The sequence below is a fragment of the Hydra vulgaris genome, chromosome 05, assembly GCF_038396675.1.
Source record: "Hydra vulgaris chromosome 05, alternate assembly HydraT2T_AEP".
Lineage (NCBI taxonomy): Eukaryota > Metazoa > Cnidaria > Hydrozoa > Anthoathecata > Hydridae > Hydra > Hydra vulgaris.
In genome coordinates this window covers 6,271,710-6,297,799 of record NC_088924.1, presented here as the reverse complement: position 1 = coordinate 6,297,799, position 26,090 = coordinate 6,271,710, and the positions used below count along the sequence as shown (strand labels likewise).

Below are 26,090 nucleotides of genomic sequence, written 5' to 3'. Positions count from 1 at the left end.
TGCTTGGTCTCTTGTACCTTTGCCAATTGTTACTGAAAAGATAATGGAGTGTTTCAGTTGCTTGCTCTGAATAAATTCCCGAAGATCTATTGTGCCATTGGATGAACTGTGGTACATAGTGAATGACAGCATGAAACTAGCGAGTGATGGTGGTGTCCTGTAAATAGGAGACTCTGCTCAATTTTTTTCTGCATAGCCGTAATCAAGAGCATTGCCAAAACAAGCATGGACAACACCATTGAATTTTCTTAGTTTGTCAATAAAGGGAACAGCTGGAAAGAAGGAGTACTGCTTGGCCAATCTCTCCTAAACATACACATTCTTATAGAGCTTCCTGCACTCATTTCCAGCCACTTGTCCATCATGAAATGGCTGCTGTTGAATATGAAGTAATGCCAGCGATCCAGGAGCGTGGGTCCAAATCTTTGAGAGAGATTTTAGACGATGATTTACGACACCAAGCAACAGATGAAGCTCCATGGGTGGAAGAACATCAAGGACAAAAGATTTATCTGAGGAATTGATGATAGGTTCATGAACAGAGTTTCTGAATGAACTTGCTTTCTTGATGTTAGCACCTTCCAAATTAAATGCCTTATAATCTCTTCTGATTGATCCAAAAGTTCTTAGAGATCCATACTTAGCAAGTTTTTTTGATGAAATTTCATACTAAGAGCGTGGGTGTGCACTAGAATGTGCTTGTAGACCACAAATGATAATTTCCAGCTTCATATGACAGGACAAAATAAATGGAAATTTTTCAATATTCAGCAGATCAAAAACTTGCTTGACATTGCTATAGTTTTCCTGGAGATCTTAAAAAATGGCAATTAGTAACTGACGCTTAACACAAGAATCTTTGGCGAGATAATTGGTGATTAGTCGTTTTGATGGCGGAGATTATAAAGCTGAAACTTTTTGCAGGATTCCAAAGCTTACTTTTAGAAAACCACCACCGCCATCCACTCCCAGCTTCATAATGTAGTCATCAGAAAGGTTTCTAGTTTCAAGAACTTGCTGACAAAGAGCTTTCAGTTCTTTGCAGTTAATGAAAAGTTTTTCCACCTAATTTGTGCCCTTGTCAGTTGCAACTTTGATCCAAGTTTTGGTAAAGTGACTTTCAAGTTTTTGCTCAATTGATCAAAATTGGAGAAATTTTGCATTATTATGCATTACATAGACTTAAAATATGAAGCTAAAATTTTAAATATCTAATACAATGTTACCTGAACTGGAATAGAGTGGCCTCCTATTCCCTCTGGTCTACTAAAATGAACTGTACCATGGAGTGAAACTTCCTTGCTGGCAATGACAGACGCTGCAACTCTTTAAGCTGCAACAGAGTCCTTTGACACAACTTCTGCTAAATTCTTTCGCAAGGTAGACTTAGAGTAACTGTGTGGGAGACCCTTGCTAAATATTGAAAATCATTGAGAACATCTTCTTTCAACTAAGTTCTGGTTTGCTTTAGGTTTTTGGGTTGCCAAGATTGGATGTGAAGAATTGTGCTTTGCTTTGCCAACTGCGCAAATCAAACAATCAGAAGACTCTAAGGTTGGAGCTGCAGCACTCACAAATGTCAGTTGGGATTTTCGGATCATTAAAGTCAATTGGCTGCTTCAGAATTTGTTGCATTTATTCTGTCATGAAGCTGGTAAAAATGAGACTAGCCTTGCCATGACACAAGAAGCAAACAGTCTTTATGTTTTCCTTGTGAATTTTTGCTTGATTTGGCATATATTTTGTTAATTTAGATACTAAATCTACGAAAAAAATGGGTTGTATAACTAATGCTCAAGCTTTTTCTGAGAATTTTGTTATAATAGTTGATAATAAGCAATTTTGATTTTTCTTTTTTATAACTTTTTTTAGTATAAATAACTCGTATATTCTTTTTTAAATTAAAGAAAATCTCCAATTTTTTTAATTTTCTTCAACTTAGTTAACACAATCTATCAAAATTAAATAAAGTGAATGAAAGTAAAAGTTATAAAAAATTAAGTTTTATTGCTCTAGAGTTGAATCTATTGCAGTTTTTTAAATGCGGTTTTATGCAAATTTGAGAATGGATATTTATTCACGGACGGTGTAACCAGATTTAAGGACTTATATCCCAGTAACCACGAATGATAGTGCAATCACACCCTTAAAGGATTTTTCTGGGTCATGACATCAAGCAAAATTCATTTTTTTACAGCGGTTTATATAATGTATTGTGTCTACATTTAGTATATCAATGTTATATACTAAGAAATTATTTGTTATCTTGTCTTAGCATTGTTTTACTATTATCAATAATAAAATGACTGCTTTGAATAAATCTTTTGAAAAATCCAATTTTAAGATTATTGCTGTTCAGTGCAAATTACAGTTTAAAAGCAATTTTTCTTTTTTTTTTTTTTCATGCGGATTTTCAATATCCAATAAAAAGTTTTTTAAATTACTTTAAAATTTTTTGCTTATTACTTATTCGTTCAGCAGTATTTTAATGAAATAGAGAGTTTCGGTATCTTTATACTTTAGTATTAAGTTACTATAGTATTTTTTATAGTATTGCAGGGTATAAAAATAAATTTTGAATAAAATTTAAAATAGTATAACACTGTAAATACTGATTTTCATCGAATATTGTTAAGTAATTGCTGAGACTGATGGTTTTGGGACAAATACCTCTTTTGGGACCTCTGACTATAAAGTTTTTATACTATTTATTTTTCAAGTTGTTTTAAAACTTAAATGATTTTTAAAAATCTTAGAGTAACTATTTACTAGGACTTATAGATGATGTATAAGTTTTTCTCAAACACAAATATATTTAAAGAATAAATAACAAGTACCTGATACTTCACGGCAAACATAATCACTTTTATAAACACATTGGTCAGTATATGGATTAAAAACCAGATTTTGACAATCAAACTGATAACTATATTCTTGAAAACATTTAAAAAATTTATGACAATCCCAAGGATTATTATAATCACCATCTGCTCGAGATTTACAAAAATTACTTTTAGATAGACTTGATATATTGACACATTGATTTGCGCCAGGCCAGTATACAAAATTATCTTGGCATGTTTGGCTATATGACACACCATCTTTGCAAAATATGTATTTAAAAACATCTTGAATAGGATAATTTCCATCTCTTTTTCCAGTACAAGGATCTTGCTTTGCTACAGTTTATAAAACAAAAAACGAGTTTAAATTAAATGATTTTGTTCAACCATAATTTTAAACTTCAACAGTAATTTTTAACATAATTTAACTTTGTTTATTATATTTAATATCTACATATAATATAAGCACATTTATTTGTTTTAAACTTTTTAACTATACATTTTTTTACTTAAAAACAATAGCCCTCAGAAATAGGGTTGGCATTAGCAATGCTGATCTAAAAGTGCCTTAAGCCTGATTTTTTGCCAACCTTCTTCTATGTTATTATGGTGAAACCTTTGTGTTAAAAATTTGTGTCAACTTGATGTCGACAAAGAATAGTTGAAAAAATCTTATTTTTTCTAGTTACAAGGGCTGAAAAACTAATATTACATTACAATAGTACAATACAATCCAATGAATGATATTCCAAAAAAACTTTTTTTGGAATATTATGCATTGCATTTTAATTTTAACTTTGTAAGATCGTAAGGTTGTTAACTTTGTAAGGTTGCGAGGTTGTTAACCTACTTGGTTAACAACCTCGCACATCTAATGTTTTATTCTGTAATCATATGGTCTCATATGATTACAGAAAAAGACATTAGCTTTATTTCTGGTAAATGCCATACAACTTCTTAAATACAAATTAACATCTTAAAGGATATGGTTTCAAACTTGAACAAGATTCAGTCTTTTGTTTTCATGCATTTTTTTATTTTTTTATTTCAGAGTTTGAGATATTTAACCTTTATATACATAACATGCGTTATGAACATTTAACATTTACCCTGTGTATTAAAAAACGTTAATTGTGAACATTTAACCTTTTTTTAATACTCAGAGTTTAAGTAATTTAACCCTCTTATATATAATTGTATTAAAACCTTTATATAACTTCACCTGTGTTATACCAATACATTATAACCTTTATAGTGTTCCCGATAATGAAAAGTATTGAAGAACTAATAAAATTATTTTGAAATATGATTGTTCACGTGTCACTTATTCAAACTCTAAAATAAAACACTAGTTAATTTCATTAACAGCAATAGAAACTGAACTGGAACATTAATAATCACTTAGTGGTACCAATGACATTATTTTTAAACCTTTGAATGTTAAGATTGTTTGGAAATGGTTTTTTGTGTAGAGGTACACATTATTACAAATTACATTATTACAAATGATTAAAAATGTGTAATAATGCAATAAAAAAAAATGGTATCTCAGCTTCATTAACTTTTTTTACCTTGTCATCCTTAGTTTTTGAAAAAAATTTTGCTAGAAGCTTATGTACTGCACTTGCGTGTTTACTATACGACATAATTTATAAAATGGTTTTAACCTGCAATGCGAGGAATACAAATTGGATTTAGGCCTAGAATATATTTTCTGTATTAAATGATGATTGTTAAAAAATTAGATTGGTTAGAAATATTATTGCTGTATAATAAGATTTTGTTTAAAGCAAAAGCTAAGGGACTCCGGGCTTCAAATCTATTTTTTATATAAATAACTTTTTTGAGAGAACTAGCCAGAGTCTTTAGGGTTAAAATAGTCCCTGAAATGCTAGAGTAGACTATATAAAGTTTCAAATATGCTGTAACTCTTTAGTAACAAATCCTGTACAACCCCATACAAAACCACTAGCCCCCTTCTCCCCAATATCATTAGAAAAGTTTTATATCAAAGTTTTCTTTAAAGTAAACTTTGATATAAGACCATACTGTTGTTTGGGAAGGGTAGAGAAGGTAATTTGATAAAAATTAATAATTTTTGATCTAATATAAACTACCTCCAGCTACTGTATTGTATAAGACTTTATAGGCAAACATTCTAGGAAAGACTATTCTCAGAGAGGCTGAAAAAAAAACACAAATATATAATAAATACTCTTTGTTCAGTATTATTGATCTTCCAAGTAATTTTTCGGTATACATATTTTAAGCCAGTTTAGAGACAAAAAGAAAATAGTTAACTTCACCTACTTCCTTTTTGTGCAGATTTTTATGAAAATTAAAACTATAAAGAATAGGGGTTAACTTTCAAAAATGTTTAATCACAAATTAAAGAGTTTAATAATGTCCCAATAATGAAAGTCCTAATAAAGGTTTGACGGTAACCACAAAATTAACTGGGAAATATTTTATACTTGAAATATAAAAGGTTCTAATTTTGTCGCGAACTACAAAACATGTTTGGCTTTTTATATTTCATTTAATGGTGTAAGTAAAATCCATATTAGATTAAATGAATAGACCATTAACTAAAACATGTACCTTAGCAGGTCTTTAATTAGGTGGTTGGTCCTATTCATTCAATAACATGGCAGTAATGTAAAAATATATTTTGGTTTAATTAAGCTAAATCACAATATGCAATATCTGTCACAAGTTAGCTAGAGACGCAAAAGATATCACTTGTATCAAAGTATATCCTATTGATTTTGCGGAATTCCTAAATAAAAAATCTTAATTAATCGTGCGGCCGTGGCGCAGTGGTTAGAGCGCTTGCTTTGTAAGCAGGAGATCCAGGTTCGAAACGAGCTCTGGACAAATTTTCGCGTCACGGTAAGGAAGGAGGCGTGAACTTCCTGGTTAAATGCATTTCCGCGGTGCTCTGTGACAAGACCGTTAGGACTTCTTGGAGCACCTAAAATAAAAATTAAAAAAAAAAAAAAAATTAATAAGTAAAATGATGACATATTAGAAAGCAGGATTATGTATTGCTTGAAAAAATGGATGACAATTCCATCAGAAAATTAGCTTTAAAAAAATACAAGGCTTAATCAACTCGATCATTACACAAAGGACTTAAATAATTGTTTTTTTAAATATCTTTGTCGTGAAAGGTTTAACTAAATATTTTAACTACTCGTATATTTACTTTTGATTATCATCTTTTGTTCCATTCTTTCTTGTTGTCTATCGTCTGACACAGATTTACTCTTATTATTTTTTATAATAAAATCTCTTTCTAGTTCTTTTGCAAATCCATGAGCATTTTTAAGGTTCCTGCAATATAATTGCACTCCTTGATCTTCAAAGATAACACAAATATTGATCAAGGTTTATCAATTATATCATTTATTATCATATATCATATATTATTATTATTATTATTATTATTATTATTTATTTATTATCAATTTTATCAAAACATTATTGCCCATTTATTAACTTTTTTTCGTTTTCTCCACATTTCTCTACATCTTTCATTTTGTCTGCATCACCATTTATTTAAACTCATCAGTCATAACTATTTAAGCTTTACCTACCATTTCAGATTTATAAATGTTCTTTCTAACATTCTGTTCTTTCTAACATTCTTTGCCTAGACGTTATGATCTTTGTTATTTATTTTTCGATCTTTGATCTTCATTCTATGTTCAATGGTCTTCGTTCAACAATCTTTGTATCCTTTCTACAATTTTTGTTTTACAATCTTCGTTTTACAATCTACATTTTTTAGCCTGATTTTCTAAACCTGGTTAGCTTGTAGTTTTACTCGCAAGAAGCACAACAATGAATCAATCCCGTTTTTTTATCATGTAATCAAACTAACTTTTTACAAATTAAAAAACAATTTACATTTTTTTACAAACCTCAAATATTCACATTAAACACTGCTTAAATACGTGTTGTATTCAGGGATGCAAATTCTTGTTGATTTTATGGGCCTCTTGAACTCTCGACTCCGGGATCAAATAAAGGGACTCCGGGTTTCAAATTTATTTTTTATATAAATAACTTTTTTGAGAGAAGTAACCAGAGTCTTTAGGGTTAAAATAGTCCCTGAAATGCTAGAGTAGACTATATAAAGTTTCAAATATGCTGTAACTCTTTAGTAACAAATCCTGTACGACTCTATACAAAACCACTAGCCCCCTTCTCCCCAAGAGCGTGACGTAGTTTATGGATGATTTAAAAATATGACTTTATCAAACTTTTTTATAAGTAAAAATATATTTCCTAATTTAAACAATATCATTAGAAAAACGCGTTAGAAAAATACTATTTTATACTTTGGCATCGATGCAGATTTGAGTGTATAAATATTTATGCCTAAGCTAGGATTGCGATTATCCTGGTTTTTACTACGGAAAAACCGGGGCAATGACAGTTCTATCCTAAGCACAGTTCAACATCTAGTTATCAGTACACACCAAAGGTTTTGTACACCACATATGCTGTGGTTCGCCTCTTATATTCTTTAAATACGGTATGCTATAGGCAATGTATGCCATAAACATGCTACACATTTTTAAATAATTTATATGCCGCAGGGTTTCCCATTCGCAGCGTAACTTAATGTGTTCATGCTTTTACTGATTTAAAGTTACGTATCTTTGGCTAAACAAATTTAAATTATTAAACTTATAAAAGTTAACAAGAGCTCTTCAGGAAACATTTGAATGCTGATATAAAACTAAAAAAATCCAAGTAAAACAGGTACTTTTAGACTCCAGAATCCAACTTCACATTCATGGTTTTATTATTAACAATAATTATTAAATAGAACTTATTTGTAAGCCACTTATTTGTCTCTAACTTTTTTGAGAATTTCGCTGTGCAATTATACTCTTTACTCGTTACCCAAATATTGTTGCTATTGATATCTTCAGAAATTTAGAACATATAAATCCGTTGCAAAATCAACTATTAAAGTTGTCTCATAAAAATAGTTAAGCCAGCTTTATTTCTGTTTTTATTTTTATTATTTTTTTTTTATTATTATTTTCAAATAAATATTGATTGTAGCCTTGTTGGTTTTTATTAGATTTATATTAAAAAGTATATACATATATTAAACATATGTATGCATATATATTATAAACATATGTATGCATATAAGCATATGTGTATATATATATATATATATATATATATATATATATATATATATATATATATATATATATATATATATATGTATATATATATATATGTATATATATATATATATGTATATATATATATATATATAAATATATATATATATATATATGTATATATATATATATATATATATATATATATATATATATATATATATATGTATATATATATATATATATATATATATATATATGTATATATATATATGTATATATATATATATATATATATATATATATATATATATATATATATATATATATGTATATATATATATATATATAAATATATATATATATATATATATATATGTATATATATATATATATATATATATGTATATATATATATATATATATATATATATATATATATATATATATATATATATATATATATATATATATATATATATATAAAGAAGTTAACAATACCTAATATTTGATGACAGGGGTAATCATCTTCATAAACACATTGGTCAATATATGGATTAAAAACCAGGTTTTGACATTCATACGGATAACTCAAACCATGAGAGCATTTAATAAACTTATGACAGTTCCAAGGATCATTATAATCGCCATTCGATCTAGACTTACAGAAACTTTTTTGAGATTGAGTAGACATATTAACACAATATTTTTCATCAGGAGAAAATACAAAGTTATCTTGACATTTCACGTAACTTGATGCCCCATCTTTGCAAACTACGTATTTAAATACGTCGTGTAGTGAATAATTTCCATTTGGTTTTCCATCACATGGATTGCGTTTAACTACTAAATTTTTTTAAATAAAGCATTTAAATTAAAATAAATAAATTATATATAAAGACAAATTAAATATTACTAAAATATTAAATAAAGTACAACCTTTACTGCCGTTAACAGGAGACAAAAAACCTAAAATAGTAATTAAAAAACATTAGGTCTTCTTAAACTGAAAAAATAGAAAAGAATTATGACTTAACTTAAGGTAACTCAATAACCTAACTTCCTCTGCTATTATATACTATTACAAAAATTATATGTATATTATTTGTTTGTATTTGATTTATATTACACTTGTATTACAATATTTTAATAAAATAAGTAATTTTGTAATATTATTACAAAATGGTTCTTAAATATATTTAAGCAACAAAAAAATGATATTAAAAGTGTCAAATAAATAAACTAACAAAAGCAGTCGATAAATCCCAATAACAATAAAATCAGGCCGAAATCAGTTAAGAAACATTACACATTCTTGTATTTTACCTGCGAAAAGGCAATTTGCCTACGTGTTCAGCAGTTTTACGCTACGCAAAAACTTATATCTTTTGTAATAATTATCTTTTGATGTCGTCTATATGACATTTTATTCAAGAGATATAAGGTAGTAAGTAAAAGTATTTGACCACAATTAATTATAAATAATAAATCACAACTAAGCACTGCACTGTGAGTCAAAACGTAAAAGATGGCAAAAATTATATAACCATCAAATATAAACTTAATTGATTGTTTTCTCCTTTGAAGATTTTAAGTGGTTGACAATATTTCTTGCTGACAGTAAGTTAGAAAGCAAACCCTTGCTTAAACTCCATGGTGTAACATTTCAAAATGACCTTTAGTGGAGAACTTATTTCAAAAACATCCATCAGAAATGTTGCGCTAGAATGTCTGCTATTTATTGCCTGGCATCATTATATGATGTTATATTATATTATATCGCCTGGGATCATTATATGAATGTCATCAGATTTAATATGCAAAAACTTATCTTGACTTTGTCTTTTCGCATATGGCTTACGCTTGGCAGTATCTCTAGCTCTTAATTCATAAACCTTTCGACCATAGAAAGACGCGCAGAAATCATATGTAACAAGTGTCCAAGTTCAAACCAATCCTCAAAGCGTCTTGAAGGCAATTACCTCAAATAAGGAAAATTGAATGATCACATTTTTTGAGCATTGTTTTTAGCTAGACTTATAGTGCGAAATATCAGGAATTTGCATAAGCTGCAATTTCTGCTTCCAAAATCAACTCGAATAGTAAAACTTTTGAGAGTTTTTTTAAACTCTCATAAATACCTATTTATTGTATTTATTCGTAAAAGAAATAACAATAATAATAACAATAATAAAAGAAATAATAATAGAAATAATAATCATGAGATACATCAATATCAGCGTTTTTGGGATCAAAAAATTTAAATTTTTTTTTTAATTTAGTTTATTATATTATTTTTTATCATGTGATATATTGAGCAACATGCCAATCCTCATTCGTGAGTGACTGACATTGTACTCACAGCACCCAATAATTTTTTATGCTTTACTAGGTAATGCACATATTTGAACTGCATACATTACAAAATATATCAAGTTTTACAAATATTTTAACTGTTACATAAAAAGTCCTATAGCATTTAATTTTTGTTTTATAAAGTCTTTTGTTTATTAAGTACTATTGAATCGTTTGTAGGACAATATACCTAGGGATTGCAATCCTACATAGCGGGATCTTGCAATCCCGCGGGATCCCGCATTAATTTAGCGCATGCGAGACCCCGCAAAAACTACTGCGGGATTCGCGGGATTTGCGGGATTTTCAAATTATTGCTTCTAATCAAAAAAAGTCAATTCTTTTAAACAAAAAAGACAAAAAAGATATCAAATTAAAAGTGTTTAATGTATTTGCGAAACAAATCCATTTAAAAACTTACTAGTCGTACAATGCACAATGAAGTGTACACTGAGGAACTTCTATACTGTATGAGGATACGACGATACTGAGTCAGGATTACTTAAAATGTTTTATTAAATGTCTGAGAAACAATGTGCTATTTATTAAATAAGTAATAGCAATTTATCAGAAACTGTCTAAGTTTGTCAACATTTTTATTTTTACTTCTACTATATATACAGTATTGGACAAAACATTTGCAACCAACATCGAACAATGCTAAAAAGTGTTCCTAATTTTACATGTCTTAAAAACGAAACGAACTATGCTACCACAGCAAACAGTTCACGAGTCTGGAGTCATAGCATGCCATGACATGAGCAATCAGCTGACAGGTGACTGCACACAGGCAGAATTTCGTTGACAAATGCCATATTGCAGCGGACAAAACAAGTGCAACTTTTTTGGTTTGTTTAATTTCCTTAAGTCTGGGTGTGTTAACGTTCCGTTAAGTCTGGGTGTGTTAACGTTTCTTTAATTATTAAAAAACTTCCGTTAACGGAAGTTTTTTAATAATTAAAGGAAGTATCCAGAAGTTTCCAGAAGTTTCCAGAAGCATGCAGAAGCTTCCAGAAGTTTCCAGAAGAAGCATCTGGAAGCATCCAGTAGCATCCAGAAATATCCAGAAACATTCAGAAGCATCCAGACGCATCCAGAAGCTTCCAGAAGCATCGAAAAGAAGCATCTAGAATCTTCCAGAACAGGTTTACACATGTAATTCAGACAGTATATGGAAGTCAATCATCAGTATTATCAAGACAGTTTATCGAAGTGAGTTTAATCAAAGTGTTTTATCAAAGAACATCAATACAAGAAGTGAAATACAACAAGTGTTTCATTACATCAATACAGTCCACATCCAACCAAGACGTTGTGTTCCACAGAGCATTATTGATTCATCACAAGGTAAATGTAACACGGTATGATTTCATTTTTTTGACTTCAAGTGCAAAAGTGGCTCCCGACAGTCTTGGATTGAAACTAAGAAAGAAAATTATTGGCGATTACGTAAGTGGAATGTCACAAAAAAGTATTTGTGATAAATGCGTGAAAAAATGGACCGTATCAAGACTATGTTTCAAATATCGTTCTACGGGGAAGTTGGCAGCAGATAACAAAGGTGGAATACCGCGTTCCACCACTTCTAGAGAGGATTTCATGATCGTCAGATCCGTCAAGAAGGATCCCTGGATATCATCAGTCGAGATACAAAAGCAATTAGAGCTGCCTGTATCGGACCGAACAATCAGACGACGTGCTGTTGAAGTCGGATTTTTTTCTCGACGTCCTGCAAAGAAACCGTTGATTTCACTAAAAAACCAGAAGAAAAGACTCCTGTTTGCTACATCTCATATTGATTGGAATGTGCAGAAATGGCGAACTGTCCTGTTCAGTTATGAATCGAAGTTCAACATCATTGGCAGCGATGGCATTTGTCGTTTACGTCGACCGGCCGGAAAACGCTTCGATTTACGTTACTGCCATAAGACGGTGAAGCATGGTGGAGGCAATGTAATGGTCTGGGGGTGTTTTTCTGCTAACGGTCTAGGTCCAATACATCGAAACGATAGAATAATGGACCGTTTCATGTATAAAAATATCCTGAAAGATGTTATGTTACCTCATGCTGAATGGAATATGCCAATAAAATGGATTTTTGAGCAAGACAACGATCCGAAACACACTGCAAAAGTAGTCAAGCAGTGGTTTCAAGACAACCACCTATCGATGATGATGGCCCCCTCAATCTCCGGATCTCAACCCTATCGAGAACCTGTGGGAGATCGTCAACCGCAGAATTAATCGTGAAGGTGTTCGTAATAAGGATCAACTGTTTGAACAAATCCAAAAGACCTTGGCAGCGATTCCACAAAGTTTCATTGATCACCTAATCGAATCTATGCCTCGAAGATACAAGGCTGCGATCGACAACAAAGGATTCGCCACGAAATATTGATAGCGAAATACAGCTTGGTCAACATTTTGTCGAGTTGCACTTGTTTTGTACAGAAGGAAACTAACTTTTTTTAATGCTTTTGATTAATTTATTAATTTTCGTGTGCAAGTAGTGAACTAGTTGTGATGAATAAAACTTGAAGAACTTTGTCTCTAAACAGTTACATAGTCATTTCTCTAAATTGAAAAAATGCAGCACTTTTATATAAAGAAACTAAATTAGCATTATTTGGTTGCCCTCGTTTTGTCCGATACTGTATATCTTCAGCTATTAAAACATTTTTCTTAGCTATAAATATAAAAAAATCATTCAATTATAAACGATTATTTAGCAAAGCATTAGTCGAACTCGTTCAAATTTTTTTTTTTGTTTGGTTAGCGATTACGTTGAAATTTTCGCTAATGAGTTTGTTAATGAGTATGTTGAAAACGTGAAACTGAAAACGTGCGTGCATAATACTAAAAAAATATACTTTTAAAAACTACTTTTTAAAAAGACTTTAAAAATTATTTACATCAACAAAAGTACCAACTAAGCATGTCGCAAATTAAAAACTATATGGATTTATTTAAAAAAAAAGTGTTAAAGAAGAAAATTCCGAGTAAATGTTATGTTCGGCTATTTTAAAAATTAGTCAAAGATCATCTAAAGGATTATTAATCCATTTAAAAACTAAACGTGGCACCGATTTAAAATCAAACGTTTTACAACAAGACGGAGCTTCAACTACAAAACAGCATGAATCAGTTAAACTAGAGCCTAAAATATACCTTGACTGCGAAGACGAAGAAGTAATTCAATCGAAAAAGGTCAGAACAATTGACACGTTGTTCGTAAAAGAAATTTCTATGGAATAAATGGTATCGCGCATGGTTGCTAAAAATGGCTGTACATTTAATAGTTTTTGCACATCTTTAGATTTGCGTTATTTATTTTTACAAAGTGGTTTACGGCTCCCTACTTCACCTAATACTATAAGATCGACCGTAGTTACATTCTCAGATTCTGTAAAAGCCGATATAATGCAATAATTCATATCACTAAAAAAGCAAAATCAAAAGTTTTCAATAACGTTTGACGAATGGACATCACAAAATAGTCAGAGATACTTAAACTTAAATGTACATATGGAGGCAAAACACTTTAATCTTGGATTGATTCGAATCCATGGATTATGTAATGCAGATTATGCGTCAATTTAGTTGCAGGAAGGCTAAATAGCTTCGATATTGACCCCCAAAAAGACATTATCGCCATGACCACTGATGGAGCAAGTGTGATGGTGAAAGTCGGTAAAATTGTGTCTTGCTATCAACAACTATGTTATGCTCATGAAATACAACTTGCAGTTATTGATATCTTATACAAGAAAAACAACGGAGAAGTCGAAGAATCGTTTACTACATATGAAAATTGTGAAGAAGAAGATAAATATGGTAACACTAATGAAGATGAAGTTATAAATAATTTTGGACCGACCATCTGCTAAATTGGTTAGCAATTACAAAAATCTCATGAAAAAAGTGAGAAAGGTTGTGAAAATATTTAAAAACTCTCCTGTCAAAAATGATACATATTTACAGTAGTATATCCTACAAGAACACGGGAAAAAGCTTCAGTCGATTCTTGATTGTAAAACTAGGTAGAACAGTATGTTCAATATGTTAGAAAAATTTTATAGACTAAAAGTGTGTATTGAAAAAGCCTTAATTGATGTTGGGTCAGATATTCGTTTCACCCAAGAAGAATGTCCGTTTTGAGCATAGATTTAGCCGCGGCACAACGTGAGAGGTTTACACAATGTTGTAATAAGAACTTAGATGGACTACTAGTTTACTTACAAAATCCTATAAAAAATTAACAAGAAATTAAAAAATAAAAAATACTTTTTCAATGCCAAAAAGAACCGTTATGCGTCAAGAAGTTAAAAAAATATTGATAAGAGTTTATACAATTGAAAGAAATGAAGACGAAGAAAATTAACTCGAAGAAAAAGTAGCTGTAGATTGTGTTATTAATTCCCAAATACTTACTCCTACAATTCTATCGCTGAAAAAAGAATTAGAAAATCAAATACAGAAAGACAAGAAAAGCTGGACAGAAAATGTAAAGGAGATACCAAATTTAGATTCTTTAGACTTTGATAAATTATTGAAGCAGGAAACGTCTGCCTATGAAAGTAACGGAGTAAACGGCAAGATATTCTAGATATAGCGCATAGTTGTTTGATGACCATACCACCAACAAGCGTAGAGGCCGAGCGAGCCTTTTCAGCTGGTGGTTATATATGCAGTCCTTTGAGGAGTAGATTAAGTGATGATACTTTAAGTAGGGTCTGTTTCTTAAGAGCGCATTTCTTACAATGATTTTCTCATATTTGATATTTAAAAAAATGAACCTAATAGGCGTTCTACGTAAAGCTAAAAGATGTTCTTAGTGTTTTGGCTTATCTTTTTGTTCATTAAATGTTAAGAATTATATTGCTTTACAAATGAATTGTGTTTTTTGGCTTTATTTAATAAGTTGAGTATATTTTTTCTGAAATACTTGAATGAAAAATAAAATTGTCAATTTGCCTTTTATAATGTGGATAAGAAATCTACTAATCCCGCCCGGGATCCCGCGGGATTGCAATCCCTAACTCTTTTGTAACGAATGACCCGTATGGCGGTTCATAAAATTTGTTTCTAAATGACGAGTGACCCGCATGGCGGTTCATAAACAATTTTGAATATTTCAAATCATCTATAGCAATTGGGGAAAACTTTCAACTTATCTTTGAAATGTGAATAGTTTCTTAAGTTAATACTTCAAACCGTTTGTTAATTGCATTTATAGATCGCTCAAAAATCAATTTTAAAAAATGACAAAAATAGATAAAAAATATACTGTCATAAATGAGATCTTTGATATTTTTTTCAATGATAGTGGTAAAGATTTTTTTGTGTGATCACCACTATAAATGTCTCTATTATTTAATATCAAAAATGTTTATGTATTTCTTCTTTATTTGTTTAAGGTTACATAGAGATTCTATATATTTTAGTTAATTTCAACATTAAGTATTTTGATCACGTTACTAAGATAATAAAAAAATTTTTTAAGTTTTTTAATTTTCTGAAAGCCAATTCTTTGACAAAAAAAACAAGGTCTTATTTGTAAAATTCTGACAAGTAGCTTTTGTCTTATACTTTTTTAATTGATCATGATCCTAGATCGTTGTTTTACGCGTAGTCATATTGCTGTTTTTAACTCATTCGCGAAAGGGCTAAATATACCTATATAGCCAAAGTGGATAGGTCGCAGCGCTTCTGATGTAAAGCACCGTGTTTCGAATCCCACCATTTGCACTCTTTTTAAAAATCTTTTTAAATTTTTTAAAATACAAAATAAAACACTTTTAAAGTTCTGCAGGTATTATGTACATAAAATATATAAAGATATCATATATTGTAATAAACTAAAGACAGAGAAAAACGAAAGAAACGAAAGAAAGAAAAACTTATTTGTCGTTTATAAAGTCTTTCGTTTATTACAGTATCGTCCATAATCATTTTCGTCGCGTCCATAATTTTTTTCGTAATAAAAAAACCTAAGCATTTTTATCACGAAATATATAATGGCAAACGAAAACAATACAATCATCAATCATTTGAATGTCGAAACAGAAGAACAAACAAAAAACAAAACTGCAACCGAAGAAAATATTTCTACAATAAAAAGAATGATGAATAGCAACGAATCAAGTTGATCTATTGCAAATGCAACAGGTCTTTCAATTAGGACGATTCAAAACTGGATACGAAAACTTGAACAAGATCAAAATACAGTGTCTAAAAAGCGTGGCAGTGTGGCACGAGATAATATTGAAAGAGAGAAATTGAATTATTAATTAATGCAAATAATGCATTAACTACAATCGACATTGAAGAATTAATGCCCGAAGAACATAAATGCTCAACAACTACAACTAAAAGAGAATTAAAACAATTGGGATATACCCGTAAAAGGCATAAATCAGTTGTTGTTGCGAGAAGTTCAGCTCATGTAAAAGCAACAAGGTTCACGTTTTGCAATCATGTTTCTTTTCTGCAAAATTCTATTCTGATTTATACTGATGAAACCAGTTTTAATTTATATTATTACAGTCCCCGCACAGAGAGGAAGGAATGTTAGCTTAATATGCGCCATTTCAGTCACGAGATGTATTGGTTTTAAAATAAATGTTGGGGCCTTTAATACTGCTAGCATGAACGAGTGGATTGAACAAGATTTAAGTTATCCAGCTTTAAGTGATCGAAGAGATGCTGTAATAACGGACAATGCGCGATTCCACCTTCATCAACTGTAGAATCCCCATTTCGAGAAAGCAATTTTACTATCCAGTTTTTTACCACCTTACAGCCCTCAACTTAATCCTATCGAGGAGTTTTTTGGTGTGATGAAAAATTTATTCTGAAGGATACAATCACAACCTAATAATCCACAAGAAATGATTAACATTATTACTGAGATTTTAACAGGTTTTATTTAATACTATTTTAAAAATTATTAATCTCTCATGCGTGAGTGGGTGTCAAAAGGAATTCATGCGAAAAGCAGCATATGTTAATTTTTTTTCCGATAAAAGCAGTTTTTTTTAATGAGTTGTTTTTCTACCGTTAACTAAAAATATTAAAGTAAATAAAGAATAAGTATTGAAAATTATTAAAAAAAAAAGTTAAATATAGTAAAAAGGGGCAAGTATGGGCGAGTTTTTTTTTTTATTCTTTCACATACATCAATTGGTTGCCAAATTATTAGGGACACTTTACATTTTTAGTAATTTTAAACGTTAAACTACGTTAATGAATAAATGCGTATCTTGTTATTTTTTTATAGTTTTTATTGTTAAAGACGTTTGCATTGTGCTGGAGACTGGGGTTGCTATGCCACTCTCTTATAAGGGTTTCTATCAATTGCTGCTTGATAATGATGATTTTTTTGGCAATTTCCCGTTTTGTGAACTCCCGTAGATTTTTTATGGGTTTATAATGGGAATTCTCCGGCCATGAAAAAACACGCATATTTTTTTCAGTTAGGAAAGCTGTAACACTTCTAGCTTGATGGCACGGTGGTGAGTCATGCATGAACATAAACTCTTCACAACCAGGGACCTGAGGCATTATCTCATTCTAACTGTGACAATAACTATGACAAGATTCATTAGATGATTACTATCGAGCCATAGGAAGGAGAAAGGGTAACCCATTTTTAAATAATATTAGGTATAATGCAATAAGGAACCACTGAACTTTCAAACCAATAATAAAAATTAAAAAAATCATTATAAAATCTTAAACAAAAAAATGGTTATTTTTATAACTACAAATGTTATATAAACATTATTTGGTACAAAATAAAAAAATAAAACAAATGTGTATATATATATATATATATATATATATATAAATTAGTAAAAAACACTTATCTAACTTTTATCTTCGACTTGAAGTTTCACCATTGCTGGATCATCAGGAAGAGTTCCTCAGGAGATCATCAGGAACTCTTCCTGATGATCCAGCAATGGTGAAACTTCAAGTCGAAGATAAAAGTTAGATAAGTGTTTTTTACTAATTTATTATTGCTCTGTTCTTTAAGAACATTGAGCACTCTATTTGTAAAATACACTAACATAATGTACATATATATATATATATATATATATATATATATATATATATATATATATATATATATATATATATATATATATATATATATATATATATATATATATATATATATACATATGACCTTGGTAATATTTTAACAACTATATATCTTAAATAAAGTCTTCTGTAAATATTAATATATGAAATCACAGCAAAACAAACATCATTAATGTGTGTAAATTTGACTGGTAGATGTAATTGTTTACAAGTCGCTTAATAGCTTTTGCCATTTCTGACTTTAATGACAGCAGGAGTCTGTTTTCCAGTACTCGTTTGTACTAATCCTGTCTCATGATCCTTTTCCACTATGTAGAGGCAGCCTTTGGCTGAGATCACAGGCCACACCGTTACATTCACAGGAGGTTTAACCTTTTCCAAAAGGCAGTCCTGGTGAAATTTTTCTCCTGGGCGTCGTCAAACAAATGAGCTTTTACCCATCAAAATTTAAAATGTTAATTCGTCCGAGAAGCAGACCTGTAAAACATTACAAAGATATTTTAAATTATAAACCTATAAATTTTCTGGTTTCTTACAGTTTATAAATGTTATTTACTCTACTCCAATCTAATCCAAACACCATATCCTGGTATTTTCTAGCCCATTCCAGTCGCGTTTTATTCATGACTTCAGTTAAATGTGGGTTTTGGTTGGACGACAAACCATTAAATTCTCTTCAGTCACCCTTCTCTGAACCATCCTTTTGGAGACGTTAATTCCTTTATAATTTATCATTGTAGGCAGTTGAGCCACGCATTTTTTTCTGTTTTTAAGACAGATGTTCCGAATTGATGTCACAACGTGAAGTAGCGAATCTTTTTCTGCCACTTTTGCCAACAATTTTTTTGGTTCTCGAGGTCTCGAGGTTGTCTGCTGAAAAATAAATGACCTAGTAAGTCCCAATTTGTGGGCACTTTCTTCCAGATTATTTTTCAGAATGTTTAAATACACATTTTGATCTACATTTCCATCATATTTGTATCGGTTTATTTTTAAATTTGGCTCACTACTGAATTTGAAACACTTACAATTGCTGCTATCTCTCTCTCTCTGAGAATGTGTAGAATGAAGAAATATGGTTTTTACTTCCCTATATATTTTTTCTTGGGGTTAAGTCTGAAGACTTGCCCATACTAAAAAAATCAATAAGAGGTGTCTACAAGTCATTATGCAGTAAAGTCATCAAAAATTATAAATTATTAACCGTAACTAATTAAACTATTAACCAATACTTAGTTTTCAATAGTTCTGAATTCGAAAAACTTCTAAAAAATTGTTCCAAAAATAAATAATTGAAATCAATTTTGAACTTGCTCCAAACACACTTTTTAACAATTGATAGCTAATTGAGTAATAGGCTAACTTTTTGACAGATAGGGCGGACTGACACAATCGCCACAATTTAAAAACAAAGATAATTATATTAACAACTAAAATACAAAAAAAAAATTATTTAAAAACAACTTATTTGCTAGCAAAAATCATTTAAACTTTACAATTACTTAAAAAGTAAAGTGTCCCTAACAATTTGGCAACCCACTGTACACCTATCAATCAGAAAATGTTAAAATTACCATGTTTTCTAGTGGAATCTCTTAGTTTTTCAACTGAACTTATTATTAACCCTAAAAAAAATTAATTTGGGGTACTTTTTTTTAATATCTCAGGAACGACAATCTAAAATTAAAATGCAATGCAAAAACTTTTCAGTTTCCAAATATCTTAAACATGTGCTTTTAAATTAAAGTTTGAACGGTTTTTACCCATATCAACCTCAAAAAAGTGACAATAAAGCAAACCTATTGTACGAAAGTTTTGCGATAAAAAAAAAAAAAACAATGTCTCAAGAAAACGAATCGCACCATACGGTTAGCAAATAGTACTTTTCGGTAAGCAAATAGTTTGGAGAAGCAGTTCAGTTTTTAAATACTAATTAGAAAAAAAATTAAAAAGTGTTATTAAACTTTTTTATTTTTTATTAAAATTTTTTTTCAATGAATGATAAATTTGTAATTTAAAAAATGTATTTTGTTTAAGCAATGATTACAGCATACTTTGCGTGCATGAGTAATATGCAATGTCACATTCTACATATAATTGTCCTACACATAATAATCTCAGAGGCTCAGAGAATCTCACCAGTACTCTCTTCAGACTCTACAATATTTCCAAGACTAAAATAAAAAGTGAAATCTATTTGTAAGAATCTACAGAAAGCTTTTTTCTAGTTTTTAAGTTATTAAACATAAGAAATTCTTTTATTAGTTACTTTGTTTGGTTAATTTTCATTTAGGATGCTTCCTATTTAGCTTCCTGTGTGGGAAATATATGCAAATTTTATTTTTAAACAGTTTAACTTTCTTTTGTCTGCCATAAAAGCAGCCGGTGGCCATGTTGCATTTATAGTTTATGATGATAACAGGGTAAACCAGACAGTGCCGCCAAGAGTTTAATGACATCCGGGGCATAGCAGCAATTAGGCGCCCCTATTATCATCCGTGTTTTTAAAAACGAATTTAAATTAAAAGCATGCACAAGTGTGTAAGCTAATACCCACTTTTTTATTTCTAATACTGTTATTTTACATAATTTCATGATCGGGTCAGATTTAAATAACAATTATGCAACAAACCTAACATTTACTGATTAGGATTAATAAACAGATTCTTCTAAATTAATATTGAAAATACTCTTTTCTTGTTTTGGTTTTTTAAAGCAAATTGTTATAATGTTATTATATTATTATCATCGTAAATATTACTATTATTTTTATATTATTACTATTACGTCGTCTATCATCGACAGAGTGTGTCCGGTTCGTTTTCAAAATAAGCGTCTGATAGATATTCTATGGCACAGTCTTTTGAGTGTTCAAAAGATGTCTCTTTTAGGTCACGTGCCAAGTTGTCCTACAATCTTTTTTTAAACCTTTGCTTATTTCACTGCGTTGTAAATATGTCCAAACTGCAATGACAAAAATGTTTTCAGATTCAAAGGCTTATTTGAGCACCTTCATACCGATCGTAGAGACCTGAATTTTTTTTTTCATTACTTGATCCGCCTAACATTTTGTGTAAATGCGATTTATAAGCTACTAGAGTACTTGGATCAGAAGAAATAATTTAATAAACTTTTGTTTTCATTATTTGATCTACTCGAGTACTTGGATCACAAGAAATAATTTAATAAACTTTTTTTTTCATTCTGTCTAGATTAAATAAACTTATATATTAAAGTGTTTCATTAAATATACTCAAAGCGATTTGATAATTGTAAATAGATTAGCTATTAGCAAATTTAAAATATTGACAAATTGTGTTTTAAAAATGCGCGTTACAATATAGCATTATAATACTTTGCAACTAAACAAATCATTTCAAAACTAAACTTGTTTAAGAAATTTTGGCTAACTGATTAAGAAAATAACATTATACGGAAATATCGTGAATTAATTTGATAATAAAATGAGTAAAGTGAAAAATTAATAAGCTAGAGAAAGTAGAAATGTAAAGCTTTTTTTTCACCTTACCACCCTCATGAGATCTCTAAGAATGTAAAGCTTTCTAAAAAAATAATAATTATCAAAAAATCTTTTTTAAAAAGTACAGCTTTTCTTCATTTGAACTAAAGAGTAGAAAACAAAAATTATTAAAAAGATGTTTTAAAAAAATACACCTTTTCTTCAATTGGACTATAAAGGAGAAAATTATTTTTAAATCTTCTAAATTTATTGAAACGCAAGAACACTGTCAAGGTGGGGCTTTTTTCCTATAAATTGTTTTACGTCCTAATTTGTTATATTTTTTCCACAGCAAACCTGTAAGCCCGACCATTTCAGTGTTTTTGGGTTTCAATAAATTTAAAAGAAGTTAAAATTTTAGACATTTCAAGGAACAGTTTTATAAAATTATGCTCAAATGAATAAAATCTTAAGTAAAAATTATTTTTTTCCTTTTTAGTCCAGTTGAAGAACTTTTTTAATAAAGGATTTTTTTAATAACTATTATTTTTTTAATCATTTTTTAGTTTTACTTAATGTTAAAAGTTCATCGTGATTTTACAATTATCATACGCTTTGCCAAAAATTCTATTTCATAGCCAAGTTAAGTCATCTGCTCATCATGGGTCGATGTTTTAGTTTATGTTAAATCAAAGCTTTAGGTCAGCTGTGATTTCCTGCAGCCGTTTCGCAACTAGTTTTTTAGCGGCAATCTGAGCTGACTGCCGGTTCTCCAAAAGCTTGTAATACTTCTGTAAAGCGCGACTATTACCAAAAATAGTCCCGCTTAATAGAATAATGTGCCTGAAAATACCATCTTGACACAGTGTGCTAAATTGACCACCAGATTTTTTGTCCGCCAACTCTGAATTTTTTTTGCTTCCTATGAAGATACCTACCAAATGTTTGTAGAGAAATAAAAATTCAAATTCACATCTATCAAGAAGCGTCTGAAAAGTTGCATTTTATGTTCACACAAATCTCTAAAAAGGGTGGGGTGGGTGTGTGGTAAAAATATATTTTATGCAACATTTTTTTTGTAATTTGATTATATATGTAAATAATATAACCTTAGTTAAGTTCATTAAATACTGGTGAAAGTCTATTACAAAACATTTCTGGAACAAGCCCAGCACAAACACAAATCTAAACTTTTAGTAATATTTGTAACTTTTCTTGGCCATGATTCTCATAATTTTGAACTGGCACTAATAGGCCTATATGTTTAAGAACATGAGTATAAATTATTAAAAAATTGATTAGTTGTGTATGCGAGTTTTTAATAGTATAAGAATAATAATTATTAGGATAAATAATTAAATAAGGCTTTATCTTATCTTCTCTTTCAGTAAATTAACGTAGATTTTTAAACAATTAAACATTTCAAGAGAAAAGATAAAACAACAAAGTATGTTTAACCATATTATAGTAAGAGTTATGTTACATATACATAATACACAGAATATATATATATATATATATATATATATATATATATATATATATATATATATATATATATATATATATATATATATATATATATATATATATATATAGTTAATCGAATAGTAAAAGTAATAAAAAGTTATATAGTTAAACATATTGACAGATTTTGTTTGAAAACAAAGTATCATTTAAAACAACTCGTAGAAATCTTGATTCTGAAAGTATTTTAAAGTTTAAAAAGGTTAAACTTTCTAACCTAAACCAAACCAAAACCAAAACGAAAAAAGTTGTTAAAGTTCCAGAAAATTTAGGGGGTACCAGTAAATGTTTTACATATGATTCTTATGAATATATTCAATAAGATTCCAAAAAATAAAAATATGAAAAATATTTTATCTAGCACACACCCACTCCACCCTTTTAGGCTTCTGGGTGCACATAAAAAGCCATTTTTATGACACCTCTTATTAGACGTGAACTTAAAATTACTTTTTTAAAAATATTTGATAAGAATCTTTTAGGGAATAGAAAAAATTCAGAGTCGGCAGACATAAAAGATGTTGACGAGAATATTCTTTCGTACACAAACATAAGTGCTATGAACATTATTAACTCTTAAAATGTTTTTTTTTAAAGATTCACAAAAGGTACTTTTAAAAGCGTCATACTTATAATGGCTCTTGTGGAGTTTTTCTGGTCAACAATTCATATATGCTTTTCACAAACATTTACCACTAATCCTAAAGTAGTTTGGAAAACTCAGTGAATGGTGAGGTGGTATTTTTTATTACTATACAATTAAAACTAAGGAAATTTGGTGTTGTTAAGACAAAACTACTTTTTCAACAAGGTAAAAATGGTAACAGTCTTGACTTTACAATATCACAGCAGAGCATGAAAGGTGTAGTGTTTATTTAAACTAAGAAAAAAATTTTGGTATTAGCTAGAAATCTATATTATCATTCCAGCTCTTACAATGTATATTACCTATATGTGTCAAGCGATTCTTATTTACATAACTGGGTATGTTATATAAAACAGAGTAGATTTAGATGCCTCATGATACAAATGACTTCTCATAAAGATTTGCATACAACCGATTTTCACTTTTTTTAACAAAACTCTACAGCTGTAAAGTAGAATTAAATGAACGGTTAAAAAAAAAACTACAACTAATTAACCACGTCGTTGACGTTTTTTAAAAAAAAAAAATTAAATAACTACGTCGTTGACGTAAGGCCATTTTTGCTTTTGGGCATTTTTCAGCTGAATACCCCCAAAATACCCTATGGTTACAAAGATTTTTATTGATATTTCACACACTTATAAATAAATTAATTCAATAACAGCATCATATATCCCCCAAATCTAAACTTAAATTTTATTTAATGCAGTAACGTTTTGCATAATTGCGTAAACTTTAAATCAGTTTTAAAAAATGAATATATGTAAGTGTGTGTATAAGTGTGTGTTTGTGTATTTGTATCTGCGTGTGTGTATGAAAAATACTTGAAAAAATCAACAAACATTTTTAAGCTCAAAGGTAAACAATAATATTCTTTATATATTTAACACAAATTGACGTCAAGGTCTAGGTCTGCGAGTCTGCATTATATGTTACATAGTATAACTAGCAAAAATTTTTAAATATGTTTCTGCCATTTTTGTTTATCTTATATATAAAATTTAATAAATGCTTTACACACAAACTTAAATTAAAAAGATCTGGCGGCAGCTAATAAGAGTTAATTTTATAAAAAAAATAATTTTTTTTTCATTTTTTACAAAATGTTCTTAGTAATTTGCGATACAACTCACTGGATTTAGTTATGAAATAACTCACTGGATTTAGTTGTGAAATAACTTACTTTGTTTAGTTGCGATCATAAGTAAAAAAGAATAACCATCAATCTATTAATTTATTGTAACCACTAAAAATTTACCAAAGCAATATGCTAACGGTAGTAAAATAAATATATACCGAAGTCAAAGTAAAATACAATATTAATTAGCCAAAAAAAATTAATATATTTTTATATAATTTTTGTTTTTACCTGAAATAGAGAAAAACAATCCTATGAAAGCAACTTGCAGCATTTCAAAGCGAACCAAAAAGCGAGCTAACCTCTTCTATAAAAACCCTTAAAAGAAAAAAACAAAGTATTGAATAACATTTGATATTTGATAATCGTGTTTATTTACTTTATTTTGTTTTGGTTTCGATTACATAGATAAATGCATCTGCAAGTTTTTTAAAAATTGGATCATTTTAAAAAATGATGGTAAAAAATGGCAAAAGCAAGAAGCAATTTCAGCATCCTGTTATTTGTTAAAAATTCATTTTGTACTCCATTGTTTTTTGAGAAATTTATTGATATGTGATTTTTACTGCGTCTTAAATTGACCCACAAGCTTTATTTTAACCAACTTAAAATAAAATCAGCCATCATTTAGATATTTGGTTCGAAATTTAAAATTAGACCTTTTTAAAAATCCTGGGGTGCACTTTTAGGCCTAAGGGAAACTTTTTAGAATATCTTTACGCTTTTCCTACAAGAAAATGTTTAATCTTTTACCTTTTTTTCAAATATTAATTTCATCAAATCCTAATAAGTTATCACTAGAAGTGCATCCAATGGTATATTATTAGGCTCTCAGTGGTTTGCGGGCAGAAGAAGAAAA

General features: G+C 29.4%; 1 protein-coding gene across 2 annotated transcripts in view; it reads right to left on the bottom strand.

Annotated features, from left to right (window-relative positions):
- The window catches only part of LOC136080493 (uncharacterized), a 49,573-nt gene extending 23,987 nt beyond the window's left edge, over window positions 1-25,586 (bottom strand). Inside the window, exons 1-4 of one of the 2 annotated variants that reach the window (XM_065797221.1) lie at window positions 25,463-25,586; window positions 8,936-8,965; window positions 8,498-8,842; window positions 2,838-3,179 (exon numbers count right to left, since the gene is read on the bottom strand). In XM_065797221.1, coding sequence (XP_065653293.1) covers window positions 2,838-3,179; window positions 8,498-8,842; window positions 8,936-8,965; window positions 25,463-25,505 — 760 coding nt within the window. In that variant the 5' untranslated portion in view covers window positions 25,506-25,586. The remainder of the gene's footprint in view (window positions 1-2,837; window positions 3,180-8,497; window positions 8,843-8,935; window positions 8,966-25,462) is intronic. The other variant, XM_065797222.1, reaches the window with a different exon arrangement.
- Window positions 25,587-26,090: the final 504 nt, after the last annotated feature.